The 19,808-nt window shown below is 41.1% G+C and overlaps 1 protein-coding gene across 8 annotated transcripts in view; it reads right to left on the reverse strand.

The window, feature by feature from the left end:
- Window positions 1–19,808, reverse strand: part of PUS10 (pseudouridine synthase 10) — an 85,394-nt gene that overhangs the window by 32,759 nt on the left and 32,827 nt on the right. For all 8 annotated transcript variants that reach the window (XM_021924856.2, XM_021924851.2, XM_021924853.2 and 5 more), the window contains exon 5: window positions 896–930. Coding sequence is in view for 7 of the 8 variants with exons in the window: in XM_021924851.2 (XP_021780543.1) it covers window positions 896–930 (35 nt within the window). In the remaining variant the exon portion in view is untranslated. The remainder of the gene's footprint in view (window positions 1–895; window positions 931–19,808) is intronic.

Consider the following 19,808-nt stretch of genomic DNA (forward strand, 5'->3'; position numbering starts at 1 on the left):
GATTATGTAGTACCACCCCAGAGCCTGGGGGGGAGGAAGGAATGATATACATGATCTTTAACATCATATCACATTTTAAAAATCCAAAAATTTTATATTTCAAAACATCTTTGGCCTCTAAGTGTTTCAGATAAAGGATTGTGAATCTATGTTTTCTATGTCTTACCTATGTGTAAACTCATTGTTGTTCCGCCAGTTATTCACTTTCTATCTTTTATGACATAGCTTTATAGTTTAGTTTCTAAGACCAATATAAAATTTATTTTTAGGCTGTGTGCAGTGGCTCATGCCTGTAATCCCAGTACTTTGGGAGGCCGAGGCAGGTAAATCACCTGAGGTCAGGGGTTCAACACCAGCCTGGACAACATGGTGAAACCCCATCTCTACTAAAAATACAAAAATTAGCCAGGCATGGTGGCAGGCTCCTGTAATCCCAGTTACTAGGGAGGCTGAGGCAGGAGAATCGCTTGAACCAGCGAGGTGGAGGTTGCAGTGAACTGAGATCACACCACTGCACTCCAGCCTGGGTGACAAAGCAAGACTCCATCTCAAAAATAATAATAATAATAATTAATAAATAAAATTTATTTTAAAAATATAACTGCCCAAACTACATTACATAAGTACCTAATGCATATAAACATGTATTTACATTCATATGAAAACACACAAAAAATGAATCTGCTTTAATAAACTACTAATATGTTATGCAAATAAACTAATGAAACAAGGTTGATACCCTAAATGTATACAATAAAAATTGGTTATTTGTGCTGATTTCTCTAGTAGCTAGTGAATGCACTATAAAAATAGAGATTGTAGTAGTAAAAGTACTTTAAGAACCAGGTAGCTTGTATTTAAATGGTAGTAAAAATTCCCTACCTAAATTACTTACCCCATTTCCTGTTTTACCAGCAACCATGCAGCATGCTGTAGGCAATTTAGTCACACCCAGAAAGAGAAAAGGGGGAAACATGTTCAGTGAAATTAAGTCTCAATATCATTACTGAAGTGCTTAACTATTTGCTAATCAAACTCCCCTTTTTAGGTGATGAGTTAGTATTCAAAAATTTACCAGTGACCTCAGTCTCATTTAAAATCAGAAATGAGGTAAGATTTTATTTTGCAATGCTGGTTTACTGTGGCCTAGGAATTTAGCAGGGGTATCCCCCTCCTCCTTACAGATTTCTATTTCTCATTAATGAGGTATGAGTGTTTTTCTTTTTCTTTCTTTCTTTTTCTTTTTTTTTTTTTTTGAGAGGGAGTCTCACTCTGTCACCCAAACTGGAGTGTAATGGAAGGATCTCAGCTCACTGCAACCTCTGCTTCCCAGGTTCAAGCGATTCTTCCACCTCAGTCTTCTGAGTAGCTGGGATCACAAGTGCCCGCCACCACACTCGGCTAACTTTTGTATTTTTAGTAGAGACAGGGTTTCGCCATGTTGGCCAGGCTGGTCTCGAACTCCTGACCTCAAGCGATCCACCCGCCTCGGCCTCCCAAAGTGCTGGGATTACAGGCGTGAGCCACCGCGCCCGGCCCAGATTAAATGAAATTTATGCAGGCTGGGCGTGGTGACTCACGCCTGTAATCCCAGCACTATGGGAGGCCGAGAGAGGCGGATCACGAGGTCAGGAGATCGAGACCATCCTGGCTAACACGGTGAAACTCCGTCTCTACTAAAAAAAAAATACAAAAAAATTAGCTGGGCCTGGTGGCGGGGGCCTGTAGTCCCAGCTACTCGGGAGGCTAAGGCAGGAGAATGACGTGAACCCGGGAGGCGGAGCTTGCAGTGAGTCGCTGCACTCCAGCCTGGGCGGCAGAGCGAGGCTCCGTTTCAAGAAAAAAAAGAAAAGAAATTTATGCCAAATGCTTTGCGTAGTAAGTGACTGACACTGAGATTTCTGTTTCCTGTTAGACTCCCACAGTTTTCACCTTAAAGAAAGGCAATGATATATCCCCCACAGCACACAGTATTTTGTAAACATGACGGAAACATTGTAGAAGTCAATAATATACCATATGTAGTCTGCTTCTACGTGTCACCAAAAAAGGCCAATGATTATCATTCACATCCACTTCAAGACACGGCTTAATTTATAGATGTGCTGTGGTTTATATGTAGACCTGTCCTTCTAAACTAACAGGACTTCCTTCAAATGACCAGTAGGGTACTATATAGACTCCTAAAGACTGATGATCACTTGGAAAGGTTGACGTGAGCCAAGGAGAATAAATTAATTGCTAGCTAGGCACAACCTGTTACCAGTGATGGCAGTGTGGACCGTCCAGAGTGGCTGCTGCCATCAGGCCTGCTGCAGCAGGGAGGTGTGGGTGACGGCGGCAGGAGGGGTTGTGGGAGCAGCAGTGGCGGCGGTGGGACCCCTGTGCTCCACGTTCCCAAGGCAGCCAACTGTGCCACCTCTGCTCTCACTTGGCCAGCCAGGACCTGTTCTCAGGCCCAAAGCCTCCGTCCCAGCCTCAACCTTGCTCCCCATCGCCATCTCAGAAGCCCACGAGCACCTGGCCAAAGGCGCAGCCAGGACTCATGGGACCAGCCGTCACAGAGTCAGGTTAATTTGCGTGGGGTTGGCTGGGGCGGCCTCTGCTGTCGGGAAAACGCAAAGAGGCAGGCAATCCCTGGAGTCTCACCCAACTTGCGGCTGCGGACCCAGGCATCACTGCACTTTCAGGGACTCTGGAAGGCCCCCCCTTCCTCCCACAGGCTTGGAGGTGTCTGCTCCCGCTGCCTGGCCTCTCCCTGCTCCCTGTGCTTACACCAATCTCTGAGCAAGGTTGGGGCTAAGCCTGGGCACTGTCGCAGCCCAGCCACGTGTGTGCACACTCAGGGCAGTGCTGACAGGCCAGCTCCATGCTGCCTCAGCCCCCTTCGGACTTTAGGCACCAACAAGCACGGGAGGGAGGCCGAGGAGAGGTTGAGGGCAGTTTGGCCCTGGCCTGCAGGTGCCCCTTGGCAGGAACAGCCAGGGGGCAACGAACAGCAGCAGGAGGCAGACAGGTTCCTGGGCAGAAAGCAGCAAGTCCACAGTGAAGCACCACCTTCAAGTTGGGGAGGGCCTGAAGCCTGGGGGTGGGGCTGCCAGTCCCTGGGACAGGAGTAGGAACTTGTGGTCCTTTATCCAGGCCCACCCATGGCTGCCCATGGACCAACTGGCACACACTTCCTCCCCTCTGAGGCCCATATAAAGCCCCAGACTCAGCCAGACCCAATGAGATGAGGGGACAACCAGCAGCAGAGAGGTGCGACCCACCCCAGGGTCTCTCTGCTCAGAGCTGAAGAAATGACAGACGACCTGCCTGCAGAGAAGAGCTGCCCTCTCTGCTGAGAGGTGAAGAAATGACAGGATGACCTGCCTGTAGAGAGGAGCTACTCTCTCTGCTGAGAGCTGAACACTTATCAGGACACCCTGGCTATGCAGAGGAGCTACCCTACCCACTGTAGGTCTTCTCTGAACTGTTCTATCACTTGATAAAGCTCCTTTTTTTTTTTTTTTTTTTTTTTTGAGACGGAGTCTCGCTCTGTCACCAGGCTGGAATGCAGTGGTGTGCGATATCAGCTCACTGTAACCTCTGCCTCCCGAGTTCAAGTGTTTCTCCTGCCTCAGCCTCTCGAGTAGCTGGGACTACAGGTGCCCGCCACCATGCCCATAAAGCTCCTTTTCATCTTGCTCATCCTCCACATGTTTGCATACCACATTCTTCCTGGATGCAAGACAAGAACTTGGGACCTGATGAATGGTGGGACTAAAAGAGCTGTAAAACAAACAGGGCTGAAGCACGCCCCTTGCTCACCACGGTGGGGACAAGAAGAGGAGAGAGGAGAGAGGAAGAGAAGAGCTGTGGTCTGGAACCCAGACCGAGGAGCTCCCTGAGCCAGGGCTGTGACACCCTCTTTAGGGCTCTGCGGTTTCTAGCATCTCCAAGTTTCCAGGTGCCACCATATTCCCTGGGGTCAGCTGTGTAAGCTGTTTATGGTATGTCTGGTCCAGCCGCAGCTTCACAGGGAGCCATGCCTGCCCCTGGAGCTGCCTGCCCCACTGCAGCCAGCGTGCCTGCTGTGTGCAATGGCTGGACCCCATCCTCACTCACACACCCCTCGCTACTCCACGCCTGGCTTGCTCTTGGCAGGTATGGGACCCAGGCATAGCCTCCCAGGCCGAGTGGGCAGAACTAGCCTAGCGGGCCAGAGAAAAACTCGGGCAAAGACGCCACTGTCCACAGAGGCTTCTAGCTGGTGAAGCAACACCCCAAGGATCCCGTAACACCAGTGCCTGAATGTCTCACCAGTACCTTCTGATTTGTTAGTTTGTTTACTCTGCTAGCTCAACCTAATACCATTTATAATAGTAGTATTACAAGACCCCTTCCTTCTTTTCTCTCATTTATTCGAGCCTTATTTCAAAATGCATGGGCATAGTATCATGGTAATTTTTTTTTTTTTTTTTTTTTTTGAGATGGAAAAAATCACCCAGGGTGGAAAAAACCACCCTGTCACCCAGGCTGGAGTGCCATCACGTGATCTTGGCTCACTGCAACCTCTCCGCCTCCTGGGTTCAAGCAATCCTCCTGCCTCAGCCTCCCGAGTAGCTGGGATTACAGGTGCATGCCACCATGTCCAGCTAATTTTTGTATTTTAGTAGAGACAGGTTTCACCATGTTGGCCAGGATGGTCTCAATATCTTGACCTCGTGATCCACCCACCTTGGCCTCCCAAAGTGCTGGGATTACAGGCGCGAGCCACTGTGCCCGGACAGTATCATAGTATTATAATACAGAAACCTAACTTTAGGTTTTACTTAATTTCTGGGACTCAATTTTCTAATGTGTACAATGAGAGGATTACTAAGATGATTGTTATTTAAACTTTTCTGGATGGCTAAAGGTAATCATTTAAAGACACTGTTATTAAACTGTTTTGTAATACACTATTGAGACCTGTGGGACTTAGGGAGCATTCAAAAAAAAAAAAAAAAAAAAGAAGATGGTCTCCTAAAACCGAAACTTTGTCATTAATTTTGTCCTGCCCTTCCTTCAGCCTCATTCTTTTTCTTTCTTTCTTTCTTTTTTTTTTTGAGACAGAGTCTCGATCTGTCGCCCAGGCTGGAGTGCAGTGGCATGATCTCGGCTCACTGCACCCTCCTCCTTCCCGTTTCAAATGATTCTCCTGCCTCAGCCTCCTGAGTAGCTGGGGACTACAGGCACCCGCCACCACATCCAGTTAATTTTTATATTTTTAGTAGAGACAGGGTTTCACCATGTTGGCCAGGCTGTTCTCAAACTCCTGACCTTAAGTGATCCACCTGCCTCGGCCTCTCAAAGTGCTGGGATTACAGGCATGAGCCACCGCTCCTGGCCCAGCCTCATTCTTTAAGAGATCAATAAACACATGTCCTTATATGTACAAAAATATTAATACTTCCCTTGCAGGAATATTGTGAGGATTTAATGTGTTTGTAAAGACCCAAGTCATATTCCTGGCAAATACTGAATAAATGGTAATTAATGCTGTTGTTGAACTGAAACCTTATCTGTACTTTACAAATAATAAAATTCAGATTTATCCCTTAAAAGATTTACAGGACTTGATCTCATTCCATCATATTTCCAAACTGCTTTGCTATAGCTAGTTCTGAAACCTCCAGATTCAATGAAATCTGAGCTATAGAAAACTATCTGTCTCTTCTTTAAGGGATCTCAGACTCTTCTGTCTTTTCTTAGTGACCACTGTGTCTCTTCTTTTGAAGCAAATTCTGTTCTCCACAAGTCACTTTCAGGTAATGTCATCAAGTCTGCAATATATCCTGCCATCCTCTAATTATATAGTAGGGCGGAACTGGAGGTTGCCAAGGGAAACCAGGTAACCATGTGTAATACATGAAATTAAGTCAAATGTCTTTAGTACCCGAGACTTGCTAAAGGGTTTTTCCTTCCTAAGCTTCTGCAGGCTCCCTGCTCCAGCATGCCAACAGATTGGACAGAACTAATCACACAGCAGGGGCTTAAAGGCTGAATCTGAAATCAGTCAGTATTGCTCGATTATCAGTTGTTACCACAAGCTAATAATGCCCTGGACCTGCTTCTGGCAAGGAAAAAGAAGCACATTTCTCCCTTTCAGATCACCAAGATAATTTTAATAAATGTTCTGTCCCTTAGTCAATGGGAAAAAATCCATTCTCTAGAGTAAACAATTAAATTTTTCCTCCCCAACAGAACCAAATGGCATTAAAGTTACCAGGTTTAATCAAATTTGATACCAGAGGCAGTATGTCACCTCCGGAAAATTCAGAAAACATGCAATTAATCTTGGACTATATTTAACTTTATTAGAGAATGTTAGGCAAGTCCTAAATGGGGCAGTTGAATAAGTGCTTGCTAAAGTGCTTGTGTACTCTGCTAACACTAACACACACACCATAGACGAGAAGGTCTATGCCTTGGAATGGTGTTTGAGCTTTCTGAGTTAGAGGTTCATCTAGTGCCAAATAATGACAGTGGGTAACAGTAGGACCAGGGATTGAAGCTGATTCAAGCAGAGGTGACAGAGAAAGGATAGAGACAGAGAGAGGTGTTAAAAATGGTGTGTTGCAAAACTACAATTCGGTAATGTTGGACACTTTGGGGTGTATTATGTGTGTTCATAAGTGAGGTTAGGGGTTCAGCGATTAAAGATGAAACTGGAAAGGTCAGAAGGTTTTGACTGCCAAGCTAGGTCATGACCCCAAAGACTGAAACCATAACATAAGATGTGATTCATTTATGTATATGCCAAGTCTCGCGGCAGCACAAAGAAACATTTGATCTTTAAATCTTCTATAATTCATCAAGTTGCAATATAACCATCATTTTCATACTATTGTTTTTCTTGTGTGGCAGTTTAAGAGGAAAATATGTCTTGTGCCAAAATATTTCTTTATCATACATGGGAAAATGTAGTGTGAGAAAGTCATATTTTCCAGAAAAATGAGAGAATGTGTCCAGCCCACTTTTCTCATTTTTGTTGTCTATCTGGCTCTTATAGACATCTGAGTTAGACATCTGAGTCTGTAATTCCTGATGGAGGGAAACAAACACTAGATCAAAAGGCAGGCTCTGCTTCTATTATGTGATCACTAGCAAGGTAGCTTCTCTTTCTGGGTTTCTCAAACCGTAAGAGGAAGGTATTCAATTTATTTAGGGGTACTGCCTATGTGGTGAGATTGCAATTGAGAATGCAGAGATAAAAAATCAGTCTCTGCCCATGAGCAAACCCATGAACTAAGGGAAAAGGATAATAAACATTAAGATATTAATAGTAACAGTAATGAAAATAATTAAAATACAGAGTGGTGGGGGCTGAGACAGAGATACACTTAGGAGGCGCATGTAAAGGATCCTTGGCTCAGTCTTGCAGGAGAAGTGACACCTAATCTGAGCTTTGAAGGATCTGCTACTTAGAATTCATAGGGCAGGCCGGGCTTGGTGGCTCACGCCTATAATCTCAGAACTTTGGGAGGCTGAGGTGGGTGGATCACCTGAGGCCAGGAGTTCGAGACCACCCTGGCCAACATGGTGAAACCCCATCTCTACTAAAAATACAAAAATTAGCCAGGTATGGTAGTGTGCACCTGTAATCCCAGCTACTAGGGAGACTGAGGCAGGAGAATCACTTGAACCTGGGAGGCGGAAGTTGCAGTGAGCTGAGACTGCACCACTGTACTCCAGCCTGGGCAACAGGGTGAGACTCCATCTTAAAAAAAAAAAAAAAAAAAAAAGAATTCACAGGGTAAAGAAATGTGGAAAGTATGTTCCAAACAGAGGCAACCTTAAGGTGCAAATGCCAGAGAGCACTGGGAAGGTTCTAGGGACTACGTCAGTGGTCCCTAAAGAACTGAGCATGTGTGGCTGGGAAATGCAAAGGAGGAAGCAGGACTTAGATCACAGAACTATCAGGCCCATACTAAGGGGTTTAGATAAAATTCCCCTTAAGGCAATACGGTGCCACAGAAGGATTTTAAAGAATGAAGTAGCATGATCATATTTGTCTTCAGAAATGCCCACTCTGGTTGCATTGTGAATTAGAAGAAAAAGATGGGAATTAAAGAGAAGGAAGATTTTTCGTAAACTAAAGCAGTAATTCAAGCAAGAAATAATATATTACAGCAATGCTAGTGATGATAAAGAGTAGGCAACTTTAAGAAGTATTGAGGACACAGATTGGCAGGACTTGCTGATTGGCAGTGATGTTGAGGTTTCTAAATCACCACCAATGCCCTTCAAACTATATTCTTTTGAATTTTACACATCTCTTGGACTCATTTATAATAACAAAGATAATATAAATATACTGAGAATAATGACAATAGAAAAATGACAATAGTTGTGTGGGCAGCTGGAGGCATTTAGCAGTACCCCCTGCTCCAAACTCTTCTCCCAACACATACACATACACATACACATAGGCATACATACATACATACAAACATTTATGTAAATTTTTCTTGCACTCTTCATTTGGAAATTGGGTTCAATAAGGAGGTTAGTGACAAGAGAAACTCTTCTTCCTTCTCTCTATCCAGACCACTGCCTAAGATTTCCTCCTTCTCCTCCCCATCCCCAGCCTGCTAGTGCCTTAAACTTCTGCCCCATCAGGGCCTGTGCCTCACTGTGTGTCAGGGTTGTGGCAGCATGCTATAACCTTGAACATCTGCCGCTCCAGGGCCTGCCCCTCACCTTGCGTCTCAGGCATGGTGGCAGAAAGAGGAAGGTAGGAGAGGAAGGGGGAATATTTTCCTATAACCACTGTTTGATCTACCACTTAGTTGACTCTTGCACCACCACCATCTCCTCAACCCCACCACCTCCCCATCTCAATCCTACTTTCTTCTTTTCCCCCAAAGCCTTGGATGTCAGACCTGTGATTAAATGAATGTAACAGACTGAATCTGGGTGTCTCCTCTGATAAATAAAACTTATGTTGGCCATGTTTAAAAACCCACCAAAATCCTCTTTTCTTTCCCTACACAGTTGAGAAAAAAGAAAATGAAGTGAGACATAAGAAGAAACCATTTAATTCTAGGTTTTCTCTCTACTTTGGTAATAAGAACTTTTAGATAGCATTTAAAAGGTTGAAGATCTTCTTTTAGGACAAGTCAAGAGGGGAAAAGCAAGGACAGATGAGCAAAGATAGAATGAATCTGTGGGGCCAAATTAGGTTTTACAGCTCTATTACTCCAGTTCCTGGAATCACTATTTTTATGTTGTGAGTTTTAAGGAAATTGCATTGCATCTTCCAACACTGTAGGTGCTGATGTTTGTTTAGCACGGAAGGATTTGATTGGAAATAACAAGAGGAAATTCTGCAAGTTAGGTGGGGTAGACGTAGAGGCAGGGAGGGGGATCAGAAAAGACAGAACAGTTACAATAAATGAAAGGCTCTGGGATAGATAGATGAAGACAGATATGGCTCAGTCTTGTCCTTTAGTGTCATATGAAAATGAGAGAGAACACGCATAGCAACTGAATTTCAGGTAACTCTAGAGTTAACAACCTCAGTGAAGCAAGGATCTCAAACATCTTTTGGCAGCCGGGTGTGGCTGAGAAGTGCAAATGTATTCCCTCTTTGAATTTGGTTTTAGAGAGCCAGCATCTTCTCTGAAACATTCATAGTGGCCAGGACTTTGTACAGTGAAGCCCCATTCTAAGGATACTTCTGAGTTCCTGCCTTGAGCACAATACAAGTTTCAAGAAATCCAGCACAACCATCAGAGGATAAGGCTGACCTGTGATGAAGCTTCTCTGGAGGACCGCCCATCTCCCACCAACTCTTCCTGCCTGTGGCTACGGAACTCTGTGCCTTTCATCCAAGACTATCATCAGAAATCCACTAGCTCACATATCTAAATCACTTCTAGAAACTTGGCCTGTGGACAAAATCAGCCACAAGAAAGAACCAAAACACCAACTTGCTTCCATTCAAGTTGCAGTTCTGTTGACAAACACACATGAACACATAATAAATGTGTAAAAACAAAAATGCACATAAAATGTAATTATATATATAGATGCAGATATATACACATGTACAGTAGACTATTCTATTCAAAGAAGATTTAAAGAATTATAGAAGATGAGTATAGGCACCTTCAAAAAAATTAAATTGTTATATGTAGATCGGTGGTTCTCTAACAGTTTGGTTAAAGGACCCATCACATTCTTTTTTTTATGAGACAGATTCTCACTCTGTCACCAAGGCTGGAGTGCAATGACACGATCTCATCTCACTGCAACCTCTGCTTCCTGGGTTCAAGCAATTCTCCAGCCTCAGCCTCCAGAGTAGCTGGGACCACGCCTGGCTAATTTTTGTATTTTTTTAGTAGAGATGGGGTTTCGCCATGTTGGCCAGGCTGGTCTCAAACTCCTGACCTCAGGTGATCCACCCACCTTGGCCTACCAAAGTGCTGGGATTACAGGTGTAAGCCACCACGCCCAGCCTACATTCTTAAAAGTTTTTGAGAACCTCAAGTAGCTTTTGTTTATGTTGGTTATAGCTATCAATATTTACCATATTAGCAATTAAAACCATGAATTAATTTTTTTTTTTTTTTTGAGACTGAGTTTCACTCTGTCACCCACGCTGGAGTGCAATGGCAAGATCTCGGCTCACTGCAACCTTTGCCTCCCAGGTTCAAGTGATTCTCCTGCCTCAGCCTCCCGAGCAGCTGGGATTACAGGTGCCTGCCACCACATCTGGCTAATTTTTGTATTATAGTAGAGATGGGGTTTCACCATGTTGGCCAGGCTGGTCTTGAACTCCTGACCTCAGGTGATCCGCCCACCTTGGCCTCCCAAAGTGCTGGGATTATTGGCGTAAGCCACCGCGCCTGGCCTAAAAATTATTTATTAATTCATTAAAAATTAATGACAAAGTAATAAATCCATTATGCGTTAACATAAATAACTTTTCTTGAAAAACATATTTTTCAAACGTAATAATTTAGTGGGAAAACTGATGCTGTGGTACATTTTTGCAAATCTGTTTAATATACATCTTAATAGGAGATACCTAGATTTTCATATCTGCCTCTACATTCAATTTGCTGTAATCACATAGTCTCTGGAAAACTCCACTGTATACTCTTAAAAGAATGAGAGTGAAAAAAGCAAATTATTATAAATTATAAAAATACTTTTGACCTCAAGAACCCCTTCCTCCTAGTCACAATGCAGGCATTTGGTTCCAGGACTACACGACTGCCTGGCTCCCGCAGTAACTCCTTATACTTATTTTTCTCCTCTACCCAGAAAATCTGTCTTTATCTTGATCCCTGGATTTATTTATTTATTATTATTATTATTATTATTTTTTGGAGACAGAGCCTTGCTCTGTCACCCAGGCTGAAGTGCAGTGGCACGATCTTGGCTCACTGAAACTTCCACCTCCCGGGTTCATGCAATTCTTGTGTCTCAGTCTCCCAAGTAGCTGGGATTACAGGTGTGCGCCACCACACCCAGCTAATTTTTGTATTTTTAGTAGAGGCAGGGTTTTGCAGTGTTGGCCAGGCCGGTCTCAAACTCCTGACCTCAAGTGATCCATCTGCCTCGGCCAGCTGAATTGTATTCCCTTCAATTCAGCATTTCCAATTCTAAGAATTTATCAGATAAAAATATAGTCTCGAGTAGCTGGGACTACAGGCACACACCACCATACCTAGCTAATTTTTTTTCTTGGTAGAGATGGGGGTCTCGCTATGTTGACCACGGTGGTTTCAAACTCCTGGCCTTAAGCAATCCTCCTGCCTTGGCCTCCCAAAGTGCTGGGATTATAGGCATGAGCCACCATACCCAGCCCTTAAGTCTAATTGTTATTATAATCAGAATGAAAAATGCTTATTTCAAGAAAATAACAAAAATTCAACACAAGGAAATTATTAATTTACTTGACTACAAAATAGATAAAAGGAGAAAAGTATAATTACTGCAAATATCCATTTATCATTTTTAATAAAACATACTACACTTGGAATAGAAGCAAATTTCATTAAATAAAGGATAGGCCAGATGGTGGCTCACGCCTGTAATCCCAGCACTTTGGGAGGCTGAGGCAGGTAGATCAACTGAGGTCAGGAGTTTGAGACCAACCTGATCAACATGGTGAAACCCCCTCTACTAAAAAATACAAAAAAATTAGCCGAGCGTGGTGGTGCATGCCTGTAATCCCAGCTGCTCAGGAAGCTGAGGCAGGAGAATAGCTTGAACCTGGGAGGCGGAAGTGGCAGTGAGCCAATATCGTGCCATTGCACTTCAGCCTGAGTGACAAGAGCGAAACGCTATCTCAAAAAAAAAAAAAAAAAATTAGATAAAGGGTACCTATCACAATAGAGCTAACACTATACTTCATATTAAAATATATACATATGATACACCTAAATATACTGTATATTTTAAAAATAGTAAAAAAGAAATGACAAAAGTATCATTATTTGCAAATAAGGTAACTGCATACCTAGATAATAACTGAAAAACCACTAGCATTAATAATAGAGACCTGTACGTTAGTGAGTTCCAAGATAAACATTAAACACACACACCTACAAACATACATATATTACTTTCCTAATAGCCAAAAAAAAAAAAAATTATAGGAAAAAGAGATTCCACTCAAATTTCAACTAAAATTAAAAATAAAAAACATTTAAAAGCACACAGGAATAAACATAAGAAATATGTGAGAAAAACTATAATATAATTGAAAGACCAAAACAAATATTGAAAAAATACAGAGAAATTTGTTTCTAGATGAAAAGTTCCATAAAAATTAGAAATTTATGTTTGTTAAATGACCACAAACAAAGGTAAATGACCAATGACAGGCTGGGGGAAACAGAATTGATGAAAGATTCATAGTCACTATGTCCAAAGAGCACTTACTAATCAATTTTAAAAAGCCAAATAACCAGATAATAGAAACCCAGATGGCTAGTAAACATATAAAAAGATGTAAAAGTTCACTTGAAAATACAAATACTACAAGTGCAAACTAAAACAAGAAAACTTTTTCATATAGGTTAGAAAATACTGAAGAGTATAACTTCAGTTTGAAAAAGACATGCAGTTGTAATACACTGCTGTGAACTGGTCACCTTTTAGGAGGGCAATTTGGAAATACCTATCACAATTCTAAATGTGTATTCCCACCAATTCAGCAGTTCTAGTTCTAAGAATGTATCAGACAAAAATATAGATATGCTAGACTCCATATACAAAAATGTTCACTGCAAATTTCATTTGTAATAATAAAAACTGAAAACTGAAGGTGATCTGAATATTCTTCAACTGGATAAATGAATTAATTTAAGAAATTCTGATTTAACCATCTGTACGGGAAAGCTCATATATGCATATGTGAGCTCTGTAAGTTCTAACACAGTTGAAGGTTGTCAATGGTTGTTGGAAGATAAAAAGTTTGCAGAATATGTATGTTTCACTAAAGCAAACAAATCCAAACCATGTGCAGTGCATGTATGTATACGTTTATATGTATATAGCAAAAGGTCTTAGAAAGAGATTACCAAAATGTTACTCCAGAAAATGGGAAGTAGAAAAGAGGAAGAGAGAGAGAGAGACTAATGTTAACTTTACATACTTCTGAGTTCTTTGGCATTTTCAGTAAGCATGTGCTGCTTTTATAATTTAAAAAAGAAAAAAATTAAATGTAATAACTTGTGAGTCCTTTTCAGAAATTTAAAGGTTATTTTATAAACTCCCAACCAATTATCTAAGTTATCTTTTGCATAACAGTAAGTTTGCTAAAATGAATTATCTCAATTTATTACCAAATCAATTTACTAAAAAGAAATTAATAGTAATATTAGATCACAAAATTTTAAAGTGTTACATAGTATATTTGCTTGGGTACTATTAGTTTGAGGAATCCTCATTTAAATATTATCTAATAGGTTGAGATCTATTTTATTTTATTTTAAAATGCACTATATTTTTAGGAACTTTGCTGCTTCACTATTACCTCTCAGCAACGAAAAACAGAGGAATAGTACAAAAGAGTTTCTATCTTTGGGCTGAGAACAAATTTTTACTTTTGAAAAATTTATAGGTTTTTTGAAATTTATTATTTCTATAAGGAGTTTGTGCTAAAGATGAAATATTTTTTTCACTTTTTTTTTGAAACAGGATCTCACTGTGTTGCCCAAGTTGGAGTGCAGTGGCATGATCTCGGCTCACTACAACCTCTGATTCCTGGGTTCAAGTAATTCTCACACCTGAGCCTCCTGAGTAGCTGGAATTACAGGCATGTACCACCACAGCCAGCTAATTTTTGTATTTTTAGTAGAGATGGGGCTTCATCATGTTGGTCAGGTTAGTCTTGAACTCCTGGCCTCAAGCAATCCACCCACCTAGTCTCCTAAAGTGCTGGGACTACAGAGGTGTAAGCCACTGCACCCGGCCTTTTTTCTTCTTTTTTATTCCTCGGTGTCTTACTTGGATGGGGCCGTATCTAATGGGTTTACTCTAGGTTGGGTCTGCAATCCTTCAGAAATATGCTCCTAAGATTAGAACACTTGTTATAGGAGAAACCAGACTTCACCAAAAAAAAAAAAAAAAAAAAAAAGCTACTTGCACTTTTGCATGAGGGAAATCAAAGGAAAATGCATTAAAAGTACCTACTAATTCAGAATGTGTGATGTTTTTGAATGGGGCGGGGAGGATTTACCTTTCTTTGGCAAGTACTTCCTTCATTGATAGATCAATAACACAAACCAGATTTTCAGGGGTAATGTTTTAAATGTTTTAAAAAAAAAACAGTTTTAAAGTGCTCTCATATACATTTTTAAAGACCATAAAATTAACATGCTAATTACAAATTTGGTTTTATCTATTCATTAAAAGATAACTCCAAGGATTCTTTCAAGCTGAAATTTAATGAATGGACTATGTTGACCTAGTTTAAGTTACTACATGTATTTGAATGCAATAAAAGTACGTGTTTTAAAATTTTCTATATTTTATTTTCATTTCAAAGAGAACAGTTACCCATTTATTTGAATGTAAACCTCATTCCCCATAAATGCAACAGCTAAACTTTAGAGGTATTATGATATAGAATGAATGCTTTATAAACTGTGAAATGCACACAAGCCCCATATATCATAATTTTATTTTTAAAGAAATGTCTTCCTAAACTTAGTGAATTTTGCACTTTTCTTAAAATTATATGAATTTTCTGAAAAATAGGTTGTATGTCAAGCTATTGATATTTAAGTCTTTCTAAATTTATTAAAGCAATACACCAAAAACTTCAAACAAAATCTTTCCAGTATAAACAGTAAAGTCTTCAATCTGCCAGTTTGCCATCTCCTTTTCTTTCCAGGGACTTGCCTAAGTAGTATCAGAACAGGATGGGAAGGAGGTCATAAAGTATCCCAAACAAAGCAAGGGATTCGGAGACAGAAAGAATAGGGTTCAAGTTCTCTCTCCTACTTAGCCAGCAAGTGATTTAGAGCAAGTTCTGTGCCCTGTGGGTGCTTCTTTCCTCATCTAGAAGACAGGAAAAATGAAGTTTCTTGTAACATTGGAAGTTTAAATGAGACAGTTTATAAGAACGTTAGTTGTTGTTTTTATAATACAGGTCTCCTGACTCTCTGTTCAGTAATTCAAAAAATAAATTAAGTAAAGTCCATTAAATTAAAAAGGATCTCCTCAAGTTTTGATCTTTCCAAATTTTCTAGTTTTAGTCTAAAAGTTTAAAGTAGATGATATGATATTTATCGAATTTTGCCATGAATCTGAGAATGGAACAGTATCTGCAGTGGGTTAGTTTCTAGCTATGAATGCTTGTTAACAGGTGTGTAAGACGTAATGAATGACCAAGGCAGATTTAACCACACACCCAATGACAAAGTGCAATAAGACACTGGGGAAAGGAGAAAGGCAGGGGTCCTTGGACCTTAAGTCCTGTCCAATTTAAATCCTGCCACTATCTTTATTAGGACACCTTGATGTAATATTTGCAGGGAAGAGAGGAAGGGAGGGAGGAAGAAAGAGAAGCAGAAAAATACAGAAAGTGAGAGAGAGAGAGAGAGATTTAAAGGAAGAAGAAAAAAGGAACCACAGATTCCTAAAAATAATTTGGTGACAACCTATCTAAAGGCAAGGTCTAATGATAAAGGTGTGTGGGAAATTTCAAGCAAATTTTTGGACAATGGTAATGTGAGGAGCTATTCATATATCACCACTAACTGTATATAGTATGATACAAAAATAGAAGCTAAAATAACTAAACAGGTCAGGGCAGTGGCTCGTGCCGCACTTTGGGAGGCTGAAGTGGGCGGATCACTTGAAGTCAGGAGTTCCAGACAAGCCTGGCCAACATGGCGAAACCCCATCTCTACTAAAAATACAAAAATTAGCTGGGCATGCCTGTAATCTCTGCTGCTCGGAAGGCTGAGGCAGGAGAAAAGCTTGAGCCCAGGAGGTGGAGGCAAACTAAACTGGCAACGAGCAGAGATCATGCGACCGCACTCCAGCCTGGACAACACACAAAGCCTCCGTCTCAAAAAAAAAAAAAGAAAAAAAATTAGTGGGCATGGTGGTGCATGCCTGTAGTCCCAGCTATCTGGGAGGCTGAGGCAAGAGAATCGCTTAAATCCAGGAGGAGGAGGGTGCAGTGAGCCGAGATCGCGCCACTGCACTCCAGTCTGGGTGACAAAACAAGACTCCGTCTAAAATAAATAAATAAATTAATTAAATTAAATAAATAAACTTTAAAAGGCCTAGGCTCATAAGATGTCAAAAATGATTATTAAATGCACTATGAAAATAACCAGTAATGAATTTTTTCTACCTTTCTCTTTAGCCAACTACTCCTCCATTACATAACCTTAAAATCTGCAAACATTCTAAGGGTCACCATTAGGTGTAAATTCTAACATTATATTAACTGCCAAAAAGAATATAAACTACTATAAATAAAATTTTGACATGTTTTCACTTCATAATCCTCCTTGTAATTAGTTTGTAAAATAAAAACTAGATTGGTAGATTTCCATTAGGGTTGCTTTAGTGTAAGAAAGTATTTCTGACCTTACAGATGAAGAAAAAAACAAGATAGTACACTTTGGTCTTGGTAATTTGCTTAATGCAGTAAATACAAATAATGTAACTATAATACAAATTAAAATTAGACAAAAGAAAAATTTTATCTTATAAGTAAACAAATATATCTGGCCTTCTTGGTAAAAAGGGAAGATCGAATTTGAGGACGCAGTTGTTTGTTTGTTTGTTTGTTTTTTGAGACAGAGTCTTGCTCTGTAGCCCAGGCTAGAGTGCAACGGTGTGATTTTGGCTCACTGCAACCTCCGCCGCCTGGGTTCCAGCGATTCTCCTGCCTTAGCCTCCTGAGTAGCTGGGATTACAAGCACACACCACCACACCGGGCTAATTTTTTTTTGTTGTTTGTTTTTTTAGTAGAGACGGGGTTTCGCCAGGTTGGCCAGGCTGATCTCAAACTCCTGACCTCAAGTGATCCACCTGCCTTGGCTTCCCAAAGTGCTGGGATTATAGGCATGAGCCCCCGCACCTGGCCAGGTATGCACTTTTGTTAAGCCCCTAAAACAGCAATACAAAGATTTGTTAAAAGTACATAAAATCCACTAGGATGGGGACAGTGGGAGTGCAGGGAATAGCAACAATTTGGAAGCTGGAAAGCAGATTGAACAGCGGTAAAGGACTTAGCAGACACCCAAAAAGTCGAATCCTAAATTGGCAGCAGAAGAAATGAATACTCCACAATCAAAACAGGAGTTTAAGAAATAAGCAGCACCAGGGAATTCTGGAAGTGGTGGTGGAAGGTAAAAGGTGGGAATAAAGAAAATTGTTTGCAAAAGAGGCAGATTCTCAGGTCCCCTACCCTACTTCATGCAGCCAGGTGAATGTCCCTCTCTAACCTTAGTAAAAGACCAGAGTTTTATTTCCTGGAGATGGTAAAATGAAGGCCTTTTGATTGAGTCTTTTGAGTCACACTTAACGGCATTAATACTTCACTGAGTAAACACAGGCAGAAAGATGATGATATACACACATAACCCCAGCCACCACCCATTTCTAGACCTTGGCAGATTGCTAGATGGAGACTGCATCTTCTATAAGGAAATGTCACCTGCCCAAGACCTAAATGAACACAGATAGCTCAGTATTCATTAAAGCTCACAATGAATCTTCCCTCTTTATTAAATGAACACAGATAGCTCAGTATTCAGTAAAGCTTACAGTGAATCTTCCCTCTTTATTCACACATCTAGCTTCCAACTGTTTCTTATTTATTCTTTTTTCTGAGGCAGAGTTTTGCTCTTGTTACCCAAGTGTAATCTCAGCTCACTGCAACCTCTGCCTCCTGGGCTCAAGTGATTCTCCTGCCTCAGCCTCCCAAGTAGCTGGGACTATAGGCACCCACCACTACGCCCGGCTAATTTTTTAAAACATACTTTTATTAGAGATGGACTTTCACCATGTTGGTCAGGCTGGTCTTGAACTCCTGACCTCAAGTGATCCACCCGCCTCGGCCTTCCAAAGTGCTAAGATTACAGGCATGAGCCATCACGCCCAGGCTCAACTGCTTCTTATTCTGTACTCTTCAATATGACCAACTCACCAAGGATAAAGAGGCAACTGAGGAAAGCCCCTAACATAGAATGTACCAAAATAAACTGAAAAAAGCAACTTTAAGAAACTAGAGACAAAAACATTACACAATAGCAACACATATTGATATTCTCAGAAAGATAAAATATTGTGTTTATCAAACAAGAATAGGATCCTATTTTTCTAAAAAACACATACACATACACACACACACACTCTGACACACACGCACAGGAAAAAACCTAGAAAACAGACAAGGTCTTGGAATTAAAAACATAGTATTACTATTTATGAAAAACTCAACAAGATTAGAACACAAAGTTGAGAAAATTTGTTGATAGTGGATCAACCCTACTGAAGACAACTAGAAAAGCTGGACAACTAAAAAAAAAAAAAAAAAATTGCATGAAGACATCAGAAAGTTAACAAGGCAGTGAAGAGTTACAGGGTCAAAATTCAGAAGAAGGAAACCAAAGATGAGCCAGGCATTTTGAGCAGTTTTTCCCCAAGGGGCATCTGTCAGTCAGAAGAGAGGGAATCCTGATAAGCCCTATGCGTTGGCTGAAACCATGAAGGATGACACCCTAGAAGCAGGGGTAAATGGGGACGAGAACAGTCCTTAAAGGTGCTAAAGATCAACTTCAAATCACTGCAATCCCTGTCGCTGAATTAAGGTAATTCAGAATTGCTAAAGCCTCTAGCTAGAACTCAGAAGAAAACAAAAATCCTCTCTGGAGGAGAACATTATTTTAGGTTTCAAATTATATTTTTCGTAATCAATGTCCAAATTTTCTTTTCTTTTTTTTTTTTCTTGAGACAGGGTCTTGCTGTCTTGCCCAGGCTGGAGTGCAGTGGCATAATTTCAGCTCACTGCAGCCTCCACCTCCGGGTTCAAGCAATCCTCCTACCTCAGCCTCCTGAGTAGCTGGAACTACAGGTGCATGCCACCACGCCCAGATAACTGTCTTGATTTTTTGTAGACACGAGGTCTTGCTAGGTTGCCCAGGCTGGTCTTGAACTCCCGGGCTCAAACGATCCTGAGTTGGCCCCCAAAGTGCTGGAATTACAGGTGTGAACAACCATGCCTGGCCGAACATTTTATTCTTTTGTAGAGACTGGGAGTCCCTACGTTGCCCAGGCTGGTGTCAAACTCCTGT

This window comes from Papio anubis, chromosome 14, assembly GCF_008728515.1.
Source record: "Papio anubis isolate 15944 chromosome 14, Panubis1.0, whole genome shotgun sequence".
NCBI classification, from domain to species: domain Eukaryota; kingdom Metazoa; phylum Chordata; class Mammalia; order Primates; family Cercopithecidae; genus Papio; species Papio anubis.